Raw genomic sequence first — 20528 nt, 5'->3', positions numbered from 1 at the left:
AGTGATTTAAACCATTGAATGTCTAAGTCCAGTGAAGTTGAGAAAGAGTAACACAGAAAGAACAAAACAAAAAAATCAGAATATTCCACTTATCAGGAGAACAACAGCTTCATGCCATCAGCACGTTGAAGGCTGAAACGAGCCAGCACACTGTTGCTGGCCAATCTTTGGGTGTTCACAGCCAGTAATATCTAACCTGGGAAGATCTCAAAGTCCATCAATGACAGACCACAATCGGGGAAACCACAAGTCACAACACCTTGCTAGGGTTGATGGGCATGTCAAAGTTTACTTGTCAGGATAGGAGTGACTAGATGCTACAGAGCTTCACTTGCAGTGATTGATGCAGGTGACAAGGCTACACAACTACACTGATCAAGTCAAGACTCTTTACTTGCTGACCTTCCCGTGGGCCAGTTCCTGAAGTGACTACATTCCAGCAGGATATCATACATCCTCATGCTGCTCGTGTATCATTGGGTTTTCCGTGGGATGCAAATATGTTAGTTATTCCACAGATGCTTCATTTCTGTGAATTCTTTTTAGATCAAATGGGCTTTAATGTATACATTACCTACAAACCAGATCTGGCCCCTGCTGGAAAATAGTGTGCAGTCATCCCAGCCCCCATGGTTAATCAGCCTAGTGTGTGTTATACTCTTTCTCGTTGTTTGTTTGTGTCTTACCCCTGCAGTGATGTTGAACATGACCTTAAATCAACAATCAGACTGTAGGGCAACACTCATTTCTGTCTTCACACAGCCTCCCACGAACCCACAAGCTGTCTTTATTACTCAAACCTCAACTACCACGGCAGTCCTCTGATGCACAGATGGTTTGGACTTTTTTGGTTTGATGAACCTAAAAACTTTCAGGGGTTTTCCATTTCCCTTGAGGCCAGCCATATTTGTTGTTTAGATTTAGCCCTTTACCTGCAAAACTTGTCATTTGCTATGTAATTGTTGCTGGTTTGAATGTGGGTTCTTTTTTTTTGTTTGTTTTTGGTTTGTTTCTTCTATAGGAATTCATATTTATTCAGGAACCAAATTTAAGCAGATTTACTTTCGTGTTCGAAAAACACTTTCAAATAAGTCTGGTTTTAGGGACTTTTTTTAGTTCAGTCACCAGTAAATCCATCCATCCTTTCTAACTGCTTCATCCAATTCGGGGTTGTGGGGGAGATAGAGCTTCTTCTGGCAAGCAGCACAAGCAAAGCAGGATACTCCATGGACAGGACCACAGTCAGCTCCAGGACAGACACACCCAAGGCCAGTTTTCCCAGAGGCCAATTAACCTGCCAATTAACAGGTCTTTGGACTGTGGGAAGAAATCAGAGTTCCAAGAGGAAACCCTTATAACCACGTGAACAACATACGAACTCCTCACAAGTAGTGTCCAGAAATGAACCCAGGGCCCCAGAATTGTGCTCCAGCAATGCTAACCACTGCACTACTGTTCTGCCTCATCAACACTAGATCTAACAATAAAATTCCTGGGTAATGGGATGTAAAGAATGTAGTGGTATTAGGGAACCGATACCATGCACGTTTGGTAAAGGAGTGCTAGCAATTGTTGAGGTTTGAGATCCAAACCATTCAAAGCAATAGATCTGACTTCTACTAAAGTACCTAGGGTATGATAAGAGGTGCTTTCAATATATGGATCATTCAGGACACAAACTGAAATCTCCTATGTTTCATTCACATACACTGAGCACCAGGTGCAGAACAACTGCCTCTTCACAATGTCAATTTTTTTAAACCGATTCACATATTATTTTACATATTATTCTATATGTTTATGTATAAGAATGCAAATGTATGATATCACACCTACACAGTTAGTATAACATATACATCGATACAGACATCGGTTCTTTCTGAAAATAAGTATTCCCCGGAATGGTTGTTGAATGTGAAGTTTGTTCTTTTGAGTAAAGAAGCCTCTGTGACAGATTATGTGAGTCTGAAAGAATCTGACCCATTTCCTTATTTTTTGTAGAGGTCGTGCAAACTGCTGACAGCAACAGTATATTGCTCTCTGTAATCAGTTATCTTAAATTTAATCGTGTGTTTAGGTCCTAGTGTGATTGCCAGGAGTTCAGCAATGGCTTGGCTTGGGCTACCTTCTTTTGGATCCCTATTGCACTGTGGGTAGAATTTGACTCTGATTTTATTTTCTGCAAAACCAGGATTTTTTAAAAAGGTTCAGTGACGTTTTCTAAAATGTTCTATCTTGAACATCTTCACTCCATTAAAAAGAAATGAGTTGACCAACTTCAGAAAGAAAATTTGGATAGGTTTAAGGAAACGAAGTATTGGTTTACACGAGATACTTAGCGCAAGTTTTGGTTCTAGAACATTTAGGTATTGATGTTTCCGATATGTATTCTTGGCATATTGTAATTTTGGAATTAAACAATGTTAGGAAAAGGCTGATACAAAATAATATAGATTTACTTTGCATTGGACAAGTCTGCTTTGCTATTATCCAACTGGAAATGCATTTGCAATACTTCCAAATTTGAAGCTACAGAATATTAAACCTGTATCTTGAACTGTTTTTAAACCAAATCTCAATTCAAATTTGGTCATAACAGCTTATACTTTATATACATCCTGTAACAGGTTTTTGTTACATACTTTTTTGCATTATTCTATCTACATTGCATCGCTATAGTAATTCAATGTATTTGTAGACAGCAAAAAACTCAGAGCTCACACTTTTCTATTGTTAAAGCAACCATTTTATAATATGTTCCCACCTAAATTTATATTAATATAAACGTCCATACTAATATTGTTAAAAATGGAGCTGCCAGTAGTGTCGAGAGCTTATAGAATGTTCTGCCATGTAACTGAGTATTATACATGCCTTTGTTCATATATGTGACTGTGTGTTCTCCAAGTGAGAAGCTCTTTTATAATTTCACTGTTGTTAATTCGGAAGATGGTCACTTTAGGTCAGGCTTGATGGCAGGGTAATGACAAAAAGGCAATATGTAAGCTGAGAGTGTAGCTGTGGAAAACATGGAAATTACATAAAATATTACCACCTGAGGCCTCCAAGTGACTGTTAAAGATGGTATAAACAATTCTAAGGACCGCCCTTCTACAGCCTTGAGCAGTAGTAAGCATTAAAAACCCTAGAGTGCAGCTGTCTTACACATATAATGGCGTTTTTTAACCAGCCATCTGTTTTAACCCTGGAAATAATGCAATATGTGTTCTTAGAACTGATCAGTGCTCCTCTCTCCTATCACCTGACAGAAAAAGTTTACTTTTGGATACTGGACATTGAGAGCAGGGTAATCTATGTCTCCTACTTCATTGCCAACTAAATTCCATTATTGCAGTGGAATAGAATGATGATAATAATTGCTTACACTTATATAGCGCTTTTCTGGATACTCCACTCAAAGCGCTTGACAGGTAAAGGGGACTCCCCTCCACCACCACCAATGTGCAGCGTCCACCTGGATGATGCGGCAGCAGCCATCATCAGCGGGGAGGAGAACAGAGTAAAGAAGCCAATTCATAGATACAGTAGGGATTATTAGGAGGCCATGATTGGTAAGGGCCAATGGGGTTACACCCCTACTTTTTTTGAGAAACACCCTGGGATTTTTAATGACCACAGAGAATCAGGACCTCGGTTTTACATCTCATCCAAAGGACAGCACCTGTTAACAGTATAGCGTCCCCGTCACTAACTTGGGGCATTAGGACCCACATGGACTGCAGGGTGAGCGCCCCTTGCTGGCCCCCCTAACACCTCTTACAGCAGCAACCTTAGTTTTTTCCAGGAGGTCTCCCATCCAGGTACTGACCAGGCTCACACCTGCTTGGCTTCAGTGAGTTGCCAGTTGCAGAGTGATATGGCTGCTGACACTCAGACTTTCATTCAGTCAATGCACTGGATGGCCTGTAGACTGATTCTTCAAGCTTCTCTCTGGATCATTACTTCTTATTTCATTTATTTTCCAAAAGGGATTAAGTTAATTCTAATCATGCACGACTCATTTATACAGGTTTACCACTCTCAGAAGCACATGGTGTGTTATCAGAGATAGTAAGTATTACTTTTGAAATTGGGTTATTCTGTAATTGTGGTCACTTTTGGTTTGAAAAAATATTAAGACATTAGAAAAGCAGTAGCCCTGAAACTGTACGGTCATATACTGTCTGCCTGGCTTAATTTTTTTATTAGCTCCCAATACGTCTCAAAGGATAGCTTTATGGTTTTGACATAATTAAATGCAACAGAAAAGCTATTTTGTCTTTTTAGCTCCACTCTCGATGTCAAGTGCCTTTAACAAAAACATTTGCTGCAAAGACATTTCTATATACCATTTTTATCACCTTGAGCATATTAACAAAAATGTTTAACTGTGCATTTATACATTTGAGAATATGTTTCCAGCATATTTCCCTTCTAAAAGATAAAATTATAGTAAATGGATTTATTACTAATATAGAATGAATTCACCACTTAACTCTGCAAATAATGCCACCTAACAGCTTTAAACAACTCTTACAGAATGTATGTCAGTTTGTGATTCTGTATACTTAGAAATGTACAATCTAGCGGTTTTGAGTTTGTCCTGCGCACTGGGCATTTATTGACAAATTCCTTAACAGTATTTCTATTTTACAACAAACTGAGAAATATTTTCCTCCGATTGGCAAGAACGAAAAGCCGCTAACTTTCTATGCATGATTCCACAAATCCACACTTCGGCCTGTTTTGTCTGTGAAACTAAAGCAAATCCAGTTTTCTAAGGGGTACACCCAGGGCTTAGTTCAGGGGTCAACAAGGAGAACAACATTCCCCAGGCCTTTTAGGGCTTTAGAGTAAAAAAGTCCTGAAGTTACGGGATGTTTTTACACAGATGGAAAGTTATAAATTTCTGCAAGTTATCAGCGATGTACATTGGTTCACAGAATAAACAGTGAAACACAAACCAGAGGGCACGAGTGGAAACTACAAGGAAGTACACTTAAAACAAAAACAGGAGGCTCTTCTTTACCCAGAGGCTTGTGTCAGTATGAAACAATTTACACTGCCATGTTTTTGAAACCGATATACTGATTTCTTTCAAAAAAAGGTCTGGATGAGGTTCTTGGATTAATTAATCACTAACTGCCAAATGGGTTAGATGGGCCAAAAGACTTGAAACCTTTCTTATGTTCTTATGTATTTAATCCTGAATATGGTGTCTGGACTAAAAGGCCATTCAAACTGATGCAACAGATTTTTGTGAATGCTCTGATTTGTTTAACGTTTTTTCAGATCAGATACTAAATAATGCATAAGGAGCCATGTAAAAAAATAATCCAAGGACTAAATAGGGCTTGAAATTGTTATTGATAAAATAGTCCTTTACCAAACGATTGATTTTTAAAAATGCTGACATAATTACAATACAAAACCGGAAATCCGTGTAACGCTGTAAATGTAAACCATTTCAGACATTTAGCATCATCACGATGCTCCCAAAACATAACTGCTATTTATGATAGTGTTATAAAACGTACAAACGCCATTATTTTTGAACTGGGTAAGATATACCTTGAAATACAGTTATTTTGTCTTTCAGACACCGTCTTTCGTTCATCTGTACTTTTTCTTGGAATGCATTGATACCAATACAGCACCCAGATAGGGTTTACAATTAAGCAGACGGGTTTTTGGGAGGTTGGCTTACGTATACTGTACAGGTGAGAAACATACGATGCAACGTTAGGCTAGGCAAACCTGCAGACCTGTTTTTGCGCACAAATACTGTACATATTTTATCGGGAAATTAATTGGTTTCCATTGCATTTACGGGCATTTTGGGTGTTTCCTTTAACAGTGCTAATATCGATACGTTTTTTTGGCTGGTGGCTTATTATGTGATGCGAACTATTCAGCGCGCAGATGAATAATAAATCAGGTGTCAAGAGTATTTTTAGTTGCTCTTTCGGTCTTGGCACTCGCTGGATGCCTTTCAGGCTTTGCAAAATTGAGAAACGCTGCTTGCTTTGGATTTCATTACAGTCGACGTTTCCAGGAAAACCACAAGGGCGCATGAATGCATTCATTCTTTCGCTGGTTTTATGGAACCAGGCAGAACGGCAGCATCTTGCAGATTCGAGATGTCCACAAAATGATGTTGCTCTACGTCCTATGAAAAAGGTTCAGACACTCTAAATGGTGGAGGCATCCTGTTGCTTCGCGTCACTGTCACACTGGAGTTGGTGCAATCATGATCTCACACAGAGCATCGTGCTTTTTAATCTTTAAAATTAAACAAAAAGGTTAGAGAGAAATGTAATTTCCTGGACCTTCTCTAACCAGGTCTGAATAAAATACATTGCAAATACATTGAAAGCATGCACATCGTACACATACGGTAAACGGGCATTTTCTTTACCGTCTTCGAATCGTGAATTTCAATGTGTTAAATATGTACTAAATTGTCGACAAACCACAAATTATGTTGGCTTGTAGTTTTTTACGATATATGTTAAAACTTTCCTGCCAAAGAAAATTAATAAAATTCTTCATATTAATCCAGGGGGGGTTTCCTATTTGGATTTTCCAAACGTCGGATACCGATATTAAATTTATACTGGCATGTAGTGCAGTCTGAGGAATACACTGGTGATTCATTACTGCTATCTGTTAAACTAACAGGGAATACGCGGGATTTTGTTAAAAATGTGATTAAAAAGGCACAGCTACGGATCACGTACTGTTAAAACTTGGAAAATAGCTTCAACGAGTGCGCGCTCAGTGGCGACTTGCAGATTGCAGGATTTGTACCTCGTCTGTCATTTTCGGGTTTCCGTTGTACCAAAAACGGTTGTCTGCTGTTCTTTGGATTGGCAGCTACGGCACCAACTAGGCGAAAGCACGTTGTTTGCAAGGCGCTGGTCATGCAAATCAGCACAGGCGGCGCTGGCAGAGCTGTCTCAGCGTGCCGGGTGCTCAGGGTTTAATGAGTGGGTGACGTCAGTGGCAGGGATCTGGTTCTCCTCTCGCAGCCATGAGGAGATCAACGTGACTGCTGGTGGTGCACTGAGCAGCAAACCGATCTGCCACAGACACATTGTCAAACAGGTGCACGTGGATGGGCAGATGGAACCAACACGAAATAACACCGTGTCTACATAGGTCCTACCCAGATATTATGTCGAGTAAACACTCAGGTCCCTGAGTAAACACTATTAAAATGCACACCACTGGGTGTCTGACTAGAAATCACAGCTTGTGTTAACCCATTGTGTATCATTCTCTATTGCATTTTTCTGTAGTCCATTCTGACACTTAGGTAGCAGTTTAGTGTTATTTACACACCGGATAGCTTTCCTCAAATAGACATAATACAGGCATTAACTAAAAACCGTGAAGAGTGGTGTTTCTGCCTTAAAGTGGAAATTGTGAAGTTGAGAAAGCTGTATTTTTAAATTAAAGCACTCTCAATTCAACCCAATTTACGAATTGCAAGAACATTTAATAAACACATTGCATTTAGGTTTTACACGGAGAAAGCGTTATATTATTCAACTGGAAATGTTTTCAAAGCGTTTGCCTTTTTGCCTCACCCTATATTATAAAATATAGCTGAAAAAGTGGACCATCTTATTTTTCTGGTTTTGAGTAGCTGGATAGCTAAACCGATAAATTATTCTAAGTACGGTTTCGAGACAAACCAACAAGGGAGGAAAAATAACAATGCATTATACGGCATTTTCTGCTTATATTTTTTCCATTTCAGAATAATATACGACTAGTTATTTTAATGGAGAATTCACATCGACTTGAATGTTGTAAATGGCTGTCGACAACAGAACACCACGGTAAAAGAGAACGGTATACAGAGCTCACTTCAGCCGAAAGGATTAGATCTTCACGCAATGCAAGCCTACCCGTATGTGGTTACATATCATTTTGCATATATAAAAAGCGCAACTGTCTGAACCCGAAGCTTCAAAATGAAATTAACATCTCTGATCATGCTAGTCTTCAGTAACCTTAAAAGACCCGCACAGCTGCTAAATGAATTGCCTGGTATTCACGTTTGTAGCAGGAATTCGTATTGCGCTAGACTAGGAGTCCAAAATCTTGCGTCACATATCAGTTAACTTTAGTAATGCTGTCTGCACTGCACTGTGGTCACGGTACTTAATATTAGTTAATAGTATTGTAATTTAAAAAATTTTGTCAAGCACGATTTAGAGGTGAACTAACTGTACAGAAGACATTCCGTGGTTCAAGGTTGGCACAGCCTTGTCAGGATTATATCGTGCATACCTAGGAAATCCTAAAAACGTGGCGTCGCTGATTATTGGTAACATGAAACAAGCTCTATTCAGATTGCCGTGAATAACATCAGCGTTGGTATAAGAAAACCTCCACGAGTCAGAATTCCACACAGAGATTTAAATTAAAAATGCGGAGTAGCGACATAGCCATTGGAAAAATGTACTATGTTCGACATGTAGTTGATACAATTTGAAAATAATCGCGACACTTCAAAAGCACGGGGTGAGGTCGAGGTTTCTCAGTTTTGGAAAGAATATAGGTGGTGTCATTTTTACCGATTTTAATCAATATTCTTGTATGTGATTTCAACATTACATAGCAGCACGCAAGATTAATCGATTCCCTTTTAAAATCGGGTACTCTACCCTCCCCGTTTTCTACAATGCCGAAAACCTCATCTGTAGTGATAAGTCTTTGATGCTCCGGGGATGCTGCTTTGTAGCACACTTAAGTGGAGCATGGTGGTACACGGGACACACAAGTGTGACGGGGGCGTAACGTTTTCGTGCAGATCCTCCTTAACAAGGAAAAAAAAAGGGTTGTTCGTAGTTCAGTTGAAAGTGCTGTCCAACACGTGAGGCTCATGTGACGGAGGTAGGTCAGTTACTGAGCTAGAGACGTGTCTGTAGTCACAGGGTTTATTTAACACGTAGCCCAATCCACCCACTCCCATACATTTAACCCAGCCTGCAGCTTCAAACTACAGCCGACTGCGCTTTGGATCGCTGGGTGATAACGTCGTGAGCGCTGTCGTCCTGCTTTTCAAGAGACATCGTGATGATGATGAAAAGTAAAGCGTAGAACAATACGCAGCTCTCAAAATCTGAAGAAGAAAAAATAAAACGTCAGAGCAAGAGCGGTCTTTTGATTTTTTTTACGAAACCATATACACTTTTCATATTCAGTTTTGCGACTGAACGGGAGAAACGACAAAAAGAAACTTTTGACCATCGTACCTTGTTTCACGTTGGTTTCGTCGTCAGAAAAGAAAATGGAAAGGATCACAGCTGCGCAGCCACCCCCTTGCATGACAAAACACACATCGTTGGAAATCCCTGACATGCAAGGGTATGTACTTGTCTGTTAACAGCTGATTTGTGCATTTTCCAGTCTGCAGTTTGTCTCTTCTTCTGTGTGTCGCGTAATTCGTGCAAGTTTGATAAAGTTAGCCGTTCTTCAGATGCAGACATCTTATTTTCCCTCGTTTTCATATTGCTTGTAGAATGGAGTTCCCCATGTACGTGTACAAGCCCAGAAGGGGAATAAAGCGAGGGGAAGACAGCAAGGTACGAAACGCTCTCTCTTCTTGATTACAATTTGAAATACCTCTCTGGGGGATCTTTTATATACGTCATTTGAAAGCTGTTTTTGTAAGTTAAACATGTATTTAATCGAGGCATTTATGATTGTTTTTATGTATGCTTATACCATATATGTATGTATTTAATGGGCTAAAAATGCAAAAACGTAAATATAATTTTAAATTAAACTATTTAAACTTTATATAGTGTACTTAAACGTGCATACTTGAACAAGAACCTAACTGTTGATTTTGTTTTTGCCCTAGGAAACCTACAAGTTGCCCCATAGACTCATTGAAAAGAAAAGGCGTGACAGAATTAATGAATGCATTGCTCAACTTAAGGATTTGTTGCCAGAGCACCTTAAACTTACTGTAAGTTAGAATTTGGAATAAAGTCAATTTTTTTTTAAATCGAAGTCAACTGTGGTATAAAGCGCCATCTGCTTGTTGGCTTAGGGTTTTCTTGAAGGGCAGCTGACTTTACATGGGAAATTATCAAGGGAATGGATCAAAGCCTACCTTCGATTTATTCATTCGCCTTGACATTACATAGCTTCTGCAGTTGAAGTACCGAAAAGTTCCACAGGATAGGATCATAGGTCCCAAATGGCGTATTTGAAAATAAATATTCTATTATATTTTGTGATCGGATATGAAGTGATTATAGGTACGGTAATTGTATTAATATCACTTGAAAATATGGTTATGTGGAAACAATATAAACACGGGAATTTGTGATATACAAAGGCTTTTTAATGAGGTTTTAACTTTTTATAGTAATGCTTCTTTTAAAATTACCGTTCGCTGCCCATCCTTTAACAACTGTAACGCGTAATTGTATGCACTTTGTTGATGCGTTACAAATATTGTACGATTTATAGTTCGAGGGATTCGTATTTTTACTTATTTGATATTTCAAAGCTCTTGTTCATGCTATGACGTTATTCTTAAACTGCTTTTGATGATCACAGTTTTGTCAGCCACAGTTTGTTACATAAGTTATCTGCGTGCTTATCAGACTTTCTTTTATTTAAAGACTTTGGGCCATTTGGAAAAGGCGGTGGTTCTGGAGCTGACCCTAAAGCACGTGAAAGCCCTCACTAGCCTCTTAGAACAACAGCAACAAAAAATCATTGCACTACAGAATGGATTGCAAGTCGGTAAGTAATATGCAACTTCAAATGTAAATGCATAGATTAATAGATAACAGAGCATACGTTTTTGGCTTTTGATTTTATCACGTTTATTGAAAGGAGTCTCTGCAAAGGGCGATTGCATGTGACATTTCTAAGCTTCTAAATCAGGAATAATATGTAAATATAAGCCTGTGCTTATCATTCAAAACGTCATGTCTGAATGGCAAAATTCCCTTAACATTCTATTCCAGTAGACATTTTCTGCAAGATGAAATGTTATGTCTTTTCTCAGAACTCAAAATAGCTTTTCAGTAGCAAAATCCCAACACAAAAAATTAAATGTTTATTTACTGTGTAGTGCAGTAACTTACTGAATAACCTTTTAATACAGGGTGTCTGCAAGCATCTTGTATTGAAGTTAAGTTCCAGTGTAACTATTCTGTGACGGTCAGGATAATTAATTAGAAGTTTCTTCTTTTTTTCTTTTTTTTTTAAGGTGACCATCCAGCTCACAGCCCTGACGTGAGCGAGGAAATGTTCCGGTCTGGTTTTCACATGTGTGCCAAGGAAGTTCTGCAGTACCTGGCCAACCAGGAGAGTGGACGAGAGCTGACCCCTTCCCATATGATCAACCACCTGCACAAGGTAGCGTCTGAGGTCCTGCAGAGAACACCCAGCCCCCGAATGGAGGATCTTGGACTCAAAGCTCATGACCACAAAGAGAAGCCTGCCGGCTTGCAGCCCAAGATCTTCGAGGGTCACGGGAAGAACTGTGTGCCTGTTATTCAGAGGACTTATCCCCAGGGAAGTGGGGAACAGAGTGGAAGTGACACAGACACTGACAGTGGCTACGGTGGAGAGCTGGAGAAAAATGACTCAAAAATGGAGCGGCAATACTTCAGCAAGGAGAGTGAACTGAAGTATGCCTTAGCTGACCGAGTGGCAGGCTCCATTAAGCAAGAGAGCGATGACCCGCCAATGAAAAGAATCAGGACTGAGTCTTCAGAGGAGGAGTCCCTCTCTGGCGGAGAATTGCTGGGGAATAACAGTGGCTTTCTAGGCTTTTCTCCACACCAGGCTCCACTCTGCATGCCTTTTTACTTGATCCCACCCTCAGCCGCTGCATATTTGCCCATGCTGGAGAAATGCTGGTACCCCGGTGCGTTGCCAGTTTTATACCCTGGCCTGCCAGGGTCAGTGGCAGGGGGCTTGTCCCCTGAGAAGCACCCATCGTCGCTCTTGATGTCCCCGAGAGTGGGCTCTCCACTGGCTGCGCAGACCCCCATGGACTCTCCTGCCCTGCTTCAAGCTTTAAAACAGGTTCCTCCCTTAAACACAGAAACCAAAGAATGAGAACTTGGAAACCGCTGCGCTCTGAATGTTGGCGCTGTTTAAAGACAAAACCACCGGTTGGTTAACTACTAAAGGAAGGAAAAAACAACAACAACAACTCAACAGCATGAATGGAGTCCTTCTGGTAGCAGCAGTTCTTCTGACCCAGTTTCATTGCAGTGGAAGCACGCCACCACGCTTGGAAGCCAGCCCCACCTTCTAAACCTGATGCTGAGAAAAAAAACAGAGATGCCGGTCGGCATTCTTGATCTGTTCGCAAGGGTGTTGAGAAAGAGCAAAGGGTTGTACCAGTGAGACACAGTGAAGAAGGTAAATTTTAAAGAAAAATTTACAGTATGTAAAGGCCAAAACATACGTTGATTGCATACCAGAAGGCTCCCTCTATCCTTCTGTTGAATGTCCAGCAGTGTTGAGAATGTGAAATATAGAAAGTCCCTATTTACCAGGACCTACCCTTTGCACAGACACCTTGGTTGAATGTAAAAACCCTGTAGATGCTGCTTTTAAGTTTTTTATGTGCTGTAAATGTAGGACAGGAGGATCTATACTACTTGTATTAGCAGCTGCTGAAAAGGAAACAGATCATCCTGTTTTTTTACACCAAATATTAGCCGTGGCTTTCCCCTGTTTGAAACCTTATGTGGGCCAGAGCAGCCGCTGTAAAGTAACGGAATTGCTCTCCCTACTCTTCATTGCTTCCCCTGAAAGAAAGGTACACCCAGGCATTTTTAAGAATGAAGACAACAGCTGTTTCTTCAGGCTTCTTGTGCAGCATTCTTTGCAGATGGGGGAAAGGATTTGCACAAATGCATTTTAATTTTTAGTTTGCATTTCATTGCCATTATGCAGTAGCCTTGAAAGAAAATGGTAATGTAAGCTCTTGTAACTACTTTGTTTATACTACCTGTACATCTCTATTTTTGATACGTGTTCTGCAGATATTACCATTATGGCTAGAAAGAGTCATATATGTAAAAGAAACGTGTACATAGCACTGTGCTAGCCCTGATTTGCATTATTCTTAATATTCAAGTTCAACCTGTTCTTTGTTCATGCTGTTGCCTTTTCTTGTTGAAGCTAATAAACTGATATCAGATGTTTATTAAATGTATTTGTATAAATACTGGAGTCTAAAGTAAAGAAAGAAAAGTGAATGTAACATTTTAAACAAGATTAGTTTTGTATAGGAAGAGGTACTTGGGTTTTTTTTATTTTGGGACCTACAAGAAGGTTGTCTGATGTATATATTTTGTCTATAAAGTAAATGTTGATATACATTATATAAGCGTATTAATAAAGTATTTTTTTTCCCTGTGGAATGTAAGCTTTCTTGTTTTAATGCCAATGGCAATAAAATGTTTTGATGAATGCATTGTTAAGTTTATTCATTTTCAACCTCCTGACCCAAAAATATGGAGTTGGGAATCTTTCTTTGAAGTTGTTGGGGATCATGTCAACCACCTGTTCATTATAACTTTTTTTAACCTACTTCTCAGCTCAGACTGATTGTGAATTCAACCCCACTACATAGTGGTAAAAAATAGACACTCTGTTCATCTTGGGGTTAATTACTATCCCAATAGCTGATGAGAGTCATGTGAATATATCACTTGACATGATGACAGGACGTTTTTTTTTCAATCCGCACTGAAGGTAGCACTAGAAGATTATGGTCATGAGTGAGGCTAATTTCTTTTTTCAAATAAAGCACTTTTACTCTCATTAATATTCTCTTAGGTCTAGAACTACATTACAGGCAGGCTATTTTATTAAATGAAATGATCTCTTTTATATTTATAATATTTTAGTAACTGGAAAATTCAATTCTTTTGTGGATTTCTACCCCCAGGAGGGGTAATATCTGTCTAAAGCAGGGGTTCCCAACCTTTTTTGTCAGCTGAACCCCTTCAACCTAAATTATTTGTCACAAGTACCCCCTTGAAATTTTAACTTAAACCTTTCAATAAATGTAGATAATGCTACAGCAACCATCTTAACATTGCTTCTTTTCACTTTGTAAAATATTAATATTACTACGGTTGTTTTGCTTATTCTCATTATTACATTGTTATTTATTAATAGGACTATTTAATTTGACATTGACGTTTCCATCACAATCTCACGAGCCCCCTGCAGTACCGTCACGAACATCTAGGGGTTCGTGAATCCCCGGTTGGGAACCCCTGAGTTAAGTGTGCAAATTTTCGGGAGTCTCCAAATCTTCTTTTTTCTGCTTTTGCATGAAGATGCAGTGTCATTTTTTATGTTCGTCATCTTTCGTGTGATCTATCTTTCCACATTGCTTAAGAAAAGCAATGAAACCCACACCTTAAGAAGGAGGTGCTTCATTCTTTTCAGTTTTCATTTTTTGTGCCACTCACTTCGGTTGAGTATAGCTTTACTCTATACTCAACCGGTTGTTGTAGCTTTACAATTTAAAATATGTCACGTAATAGTGGCTTCCAGAGGCAAGGAACACGTAATTTGTACACCATTGGAAATTGAATTACTGAATTAATCAAGACACTGATTAAATTTACATCTAGCACTTGGATCACAACCAGGTCCACTCGTGTAACAGATTAACCCTGCTTAAACTGCGGGTTTTTAGACATTTAAGATATCTGTAACCATGTAGAAATAACAAATGACAGTGTAAGGATCCTTTTTCTTTGTTCTTATACTGTATTTTGAATAATACTGTATTATTATTCTGAATAATATAGTAATAATACAGTATTCTGAACAATATTCTTAATTTCTATACCATTTCTAGTATTTGAAGGCATTCAGGCTTAATACACGTGCCTTAGATATCAGGAAAATATCCCTTCCGATTTTGCACGTGTTACACTGATGTCCAAAAAACTGGACTGATCACGCCTTAAAAAGTCACCTCTGTACTCTGTACCTACCTTATTCACTGAGGTGAATGCCAGGTCGTTAAGAACTATAAAATATCCTGCATTCATACCATTTAGGACTACGCTCTTGTATTGTTTTATTAGTAGGCAGTATTTTAACATTTATTTTTTTAAAAAAGGCATCGAATATGCAGACCGTTGAAAAACCCGCCGTGTTTCCGAACTTCACGCTCTTTTTTTTTTACTGTTAATCAGGATTTAAATACCAGTTATCAACCTTTCTGGGGGATTTGTGTATTATTTCCTCAGCGCTCGTAAATGAAAGCTCCATTACTCACGCCTAAAAAAATGGCTGTAAAGTCTAATTCATTCCTATTCCAGTCAGGACTTATCTTCAGCTAGCGAAAATGCAAATAGGGTCGATAACTGTCAGAACTCAGGTGGAGTGGGGAACGCCTGCGTTCACACTGTGTACAAAAAAGCTACCCGAGTGACTATAAGGCCCATTCGTTAATGTTTTATATAATTTTATCAACATCTAAACCGAGGCCGATTCACCAAGTTTCCTCTCTTCAAGAGATCGGCTGAGGCTACTGCTGTGTTATCCTTTTTTGGTCTTGTCAAAAGTCGTGACGAATCTGTCAGCAGTACATTATATATAACTATAAGCTAATCAAAGAACACAGAACTTCACACTTCCAGTGTACGAATTTGTGATGGGACCCACTACGTGCGCTCCAGAAATCACGCGATTAACCTGCCTGCGATGAATGTTTCCTTTGTTTTCTCAACGCAACGTTGGCGACGCCGCCTCTGACGAGTTAGGGTCATCAGAAAGGTAGCTCTAAATTTGCACAGAAGGCAAGCCCAGACTGCCGAGAGGAAAGGGTGTGGGAGTATGTGCGCTATCTTTTAAGATATCAGTCAGACAGGGTGGGCGTGCGCGTCTTAAAAGACTTCTTGTTTTAAACGGTCTACCCTGCCAGTGACCTCCGCCAAGAAGTGAAATAATGTCACGTTCTCTTCCACAGTATTTCATGTGAACCTCGCACTAAATACGGTGCTGTTGATTCCGGGAACAGATGTGTCTGGCATCCGGTCAATAGAAACCTGATCTCACCGTGATTAGGCACAGTAACGCTTGCTGAGCCTCTTCTAGTTACGAGTAGTGAATGCCTGTAGTGGGAGGTTTAGTACTTGAGGAGACGGAGAAGATACTGAATACGCTTACTGAAGGGTGAAGGGATATTTGTTACTCACTTCTATTTCATCCTTTTTTCAGTCTAAAATTTACCAGAACGCCCTGAGTAAAAATAGAAAATGACTGAATAATTGATTTTAAACAAAGTTAGTTAGTAGAAGATAATGTATTATATATATGCCCTCTAGAGATTTTTTGTACAAAAAAACGTATTTTTTTTTATTGTGACCTGTTCTTATTTCTTGTTTAAACAAAAATTAACATTGCATGCTGTTAACTACATTCCTGAAATTTGTTCTTAAGTAGTTTTAATCAGTCAGAAGGACTTGAGCCCTGTTCTGTGGTCTGCTCTACAATGCTGTGTCATCTAGTGTCTGCCAGACTGTAGGAAGTCTAGTCTTAATTTGTATGGACGGACACGTATACTTTTCTGTGTATGAACAGTAATAGTAGGTAAAGTGAAATGCTGTGATTCTGTATTAATAAGGAACATTATCATATTTAGTAAATACAAAAGTTTAATCTGTTCAGACTTTGGGTTATTATGTTTCACTTCCGCCCTCTGACAGACTCCCCATTGTCATGATGCAGGATTAGGGTGGAGATGATGTATCATGACCCTAGTCCTCTCTACATCACATGATGTGTTGTGAGGGACATTTGGTGAGAAACTCATTTACATGTTTTAAAAATTAATCCTGTTCTCCCCAGTCCATGGTCTTCAAGTTTTATTTTTCTATATTGACTTGACATAGCCTACCTGTTTACGTTTATCCATTTTTGTTTTTTTTATATAAATTTAGGCTGTAAGCAACAACAACAACAACAACAACAACAAAAAACACTTAAAAGAATCAGAAATGTAATTTGAAGAGTCTGACTTTCCAGGGCAGGTAACAATTATTCAGTGTTGTGTTTCAAACATAATAACCCAAAGTGACTAAGTAAATGAACAAGGAAATTGAGACAAGCTTATAAATAAAAGTAATATTTTTTATACTTATAAGATACTAAGATGGACAACTTTCCCAAATCACTCCATGTCATCTGATTTCACTCTGCTAAGGCTCATGTTTTTGCTGCTACAGTTACAGTATGGGCTCTTGCACCCTTTAAAATAGTTTTTCAATAATCAGAAAATAAAAGGTTAACAATCTTTGAGTGCCAGACAGAAAGTTCCCTGGTAACAGAATGTGATTTAAAGGCTAAGGTGAATCAGTATGTGAACATTATCAACAGGTCACATGTGGAGTTGGTCTTAAAGTGAACACATACAATTTTTACTGCAGTCTTTCTGACGTGTTAATTAAACCCAGTTCAGAATTCAGACACATTTTAATATTTAAACTTTTTTTAATATTTAACAGAACTGGGTGTTATTAATACATATTACAAGAAATACAAAAACCACAGACATAAATTAGATCTTTCATTCGCAAGTGTTCATTTGTAACATGAAATCTGGGTTGTACTATACGAATTAATGAATATATAGTATATTGGTGGGAGCCTAACCAGTATGAACACCATATCAAATAGTATTTCCCTTTGTACAACTGGTATTAGTATACATCACAGAAAATGAAAGGGAACACTCATCAGGGTTTTCACAGTATGGGCTTATGTAGCTGGCCGTTTTGATCATTGTCATTTGAAACTTTTAAAGGCCAAAACTTTATTGACCTTTATTTTATATCAACATTAACACAATCACAGAGACCGCCAATTTAAGGATAGTGATTTCCTTTATTCCCTCATTTGCGCACTGCAAATGTGGGTGCCTGTTTTCTTCCCTCTCTAATTAAGAAGGCCTGTTGGTGAACATCTTTGGCAAGCCAGCTAATTTCATTATCCTTGGTGATGAGACTCAGCTGACCTGCTTCTCCATAGTCAATGTCACACTCTATGAATAAGTCTCCCAGCAGGTTGAAGTGTTTTTTACTCCCACTAATGCTGGGTCTCCTATCGGTTGTTGTTGTTGTTGATTGTGGTGGTTTTTTTTACAGTGACACCCTCCTAGGTTAGAGTGGGTGCAAAGAGTACTGTAGCTGTGATATTGAGTTGTGATTATTAATATTTATAATTGCACATCACATCGCTACGGGGGGTGGAACTTTCAGCTTTTCATCACACCTTTTTTGCACATGAAGTCAAAGCAGACCTTGAAAGGTGTTCTTTAACATGTAATAGTACGTATCAATGGTTAATCCTAGTTATGTTAGGATGAGCTTTAGCAAGCGCTAAGCAGCTCTCCGTGACTTGATATGCACATAAAGCCGAATAAATATTAAAATTAAGGCAATTCTGTTTCTTTATGATGGGCGAAGGAAAAAATAATATTAACATGCACGATTCAGGAAAAAAATACGATAAAAGAGAGAATTTTAGAACTGCATAGCTCAGTTTGATACGATTTTACCATCTGTAATCACAATGAAATGGTTCTTCGGTCTGATACATTTTAATGTGGGAAAGAACATTTACATTTCTTAACTGTTATAACGGGATTTGAAATTATTATGAACATTCTGTGTATTATTTCAGATTTCACGCTGGAAAAAAAACAGTAGGCCTTTAAGAGACACCCTGTGTGACCACACTGAAAAAAAGCTGCAGCCCGTCACATGCGCTGCCACATTGTGCTCCCTGCAGGTCTGCGGCTCTGATTGGTGGGCGTTGTTCACAGCCGGTAAATAACATGGTAGATTAGTAGTTTAGTAAGGGAGCTTCAGCTGGCTGAAAGCATGGGTGGTAACCTTCTATAACACCGTTAACGATCTATCAGTACACATACATTTATTTGTACAAATCAGTCTTTCATAGACAACCTGGGCATTACAGGTTGCTGTCCCTTGATAAAGATAGCAGACGACCTTTAATCGTGTGGCGTGCTACTCGGTATTGAAGCATTTCAGTTTATTTTGTGAAATACATTATATCTACTTATGTGCTTTACAGGTTACGTTTGAGTGACTGAGGATAAATAAAGAACATAAAAATGTATTCACAAGCCTGGAGCTTGTCACATCTAATAAGGTGAAAGCAATAAAAGTATTTTTTCCAACCCTTTCAATATATTTTCCAAAACTAAGATTATTCTTCCTGGATTTAGCTTCTGCTGGTGACGGAAATGAGCTTCATCATTGCACAGAAACGCAAGGTCGTGTCAATAACTGTTAATGGATGTACAATTAGATTATTCCTGGGTTACAAGAAACAACTAATGACGTACACCTTATTACTTGTATCGTCATTGCATCAGAAAATGCTACAAGTACTGTACAAGTAGTACTGTCACGTATGTATAAAAACAAAAAGACACATTTCATTTTTTCAAATAAACAGGGCACAGGTAGCTGTGGTCCTGACCTTGTAATGCAAACGTTTTAAGAATTTCAACAATTTAATGCACATATCGACAACTTAATATAGTAGTGCTTTTTTCTTATTGTTTTTTGCAATTACTTTGTTAAGCAATTAAGAATGTTTTCCAGACGTGCCTCCATTTAGTACGTTTGAGAGTTAATTATTAGTTATCATAAAAATAATAATAAATACCAACAATTGATTCAGAAATTTCTCAATTTTTCGTAGGCAAGTGAGAAACACAATGTACGTAAGTGTCATTGTGTATTCTGACGTAGATGATCTGGGTTTTAACAACGAGTTGGCAGGCTATTATGTTGTTAATAATGCTAAATGTTCCTGCTGAGGAGAGTTTCATAGATAATCGCGAGAGTAGTGTATTGTATCATTGTAATAGAGTACCACCTACTGGTAGAATCCTGAAAGTTCATTCTTAAGTGAAAAAGATTTCAGCTTTAAACTCAATCAATCAATTATAATAATAATAATAATAATAATAATAATAATAATAATAATAATAATAATAATTCCTTACACTTATAAAGCACTTCAGTGAACACTCTATTTAAAGTGCTTTACAGGTAATGAGGACTCCCCTCTACCAACACCAGTGTGCAACACCCACCTTGATGATGTGATGGGAGCCATAGTGCGCCAGTAAGCTCACCACGCACCAGCTATCAATGGGGGGGAGAAAAGAGTGAAGAAGCCAATTTATAGATGTGGATTATTAGGAGATGATTGTTAAAGGCCAATATGAAAATTGGTCAGGTCGCCTGGGTACTAGTCTTTTCAAGAAACATCCTGGGATTTTTAATGAACACAGAGAGTCAGAACCTTGGTTTTACATCTCATATGGAGGATGGCACCTTTTTACAGTATAGTGTCCCTAGACTGGGGCATTAGGATCCACACAGACCACAGGGTAAGCTTATTGGCCCCACTAACACCTCTTCCAGCAGCAACCTTTGCTTTCCCTGGAGGTCTCCCAT

General features: G+C 38.6%; 1 protein-coding gene across 1 annotated transcript; it reads left to right on the top strand.

Annotated features, from left to right (window-relative positions):
- Window positions 1-8938: 8938 nt before the first annotated feature.
- Window positions 8939-13473, top strand: bhlhe40 (basic helix-loop-helix family, member e40). Its single transcript, XM_088915587.1, has 5 exons — window positions 8939-9381; window positions 9536-9599; window positions 9881-9988; window positions 10653-10776; window positions 11249-13473. Exons 1-5 carry the CDS (start codon window positions 9305-9307, stop codon window positions 12103-12105), a joined length of 1230 nt encoding a protein of 409 aa, XP_088771713.1. The 5' UTR covers window positions 8939-9304; the 3' UTR covers window positions 12106-13473.
- Window positions 13474-20528: the final 7055 nt, after the last annotated feature.

This window comes from Atractosteus spatula, chromosome 5 (genome assembly GCF_055471065.1).
Source record: "Atractosteus spatula isolate fAtrSpa1 chromosome 5, fAtrSpa1.hap1, whole genome shotgun sequence".
NCBI lineage: Eukaryota > Metazoa > Chordata > Actinopteri > Semionotiformes > Lepisosteidae > Atractosteus > Atractosteus spatula.
This window is presented reverse-complemented; position numbering and strand designations above follow the sequence as displayed.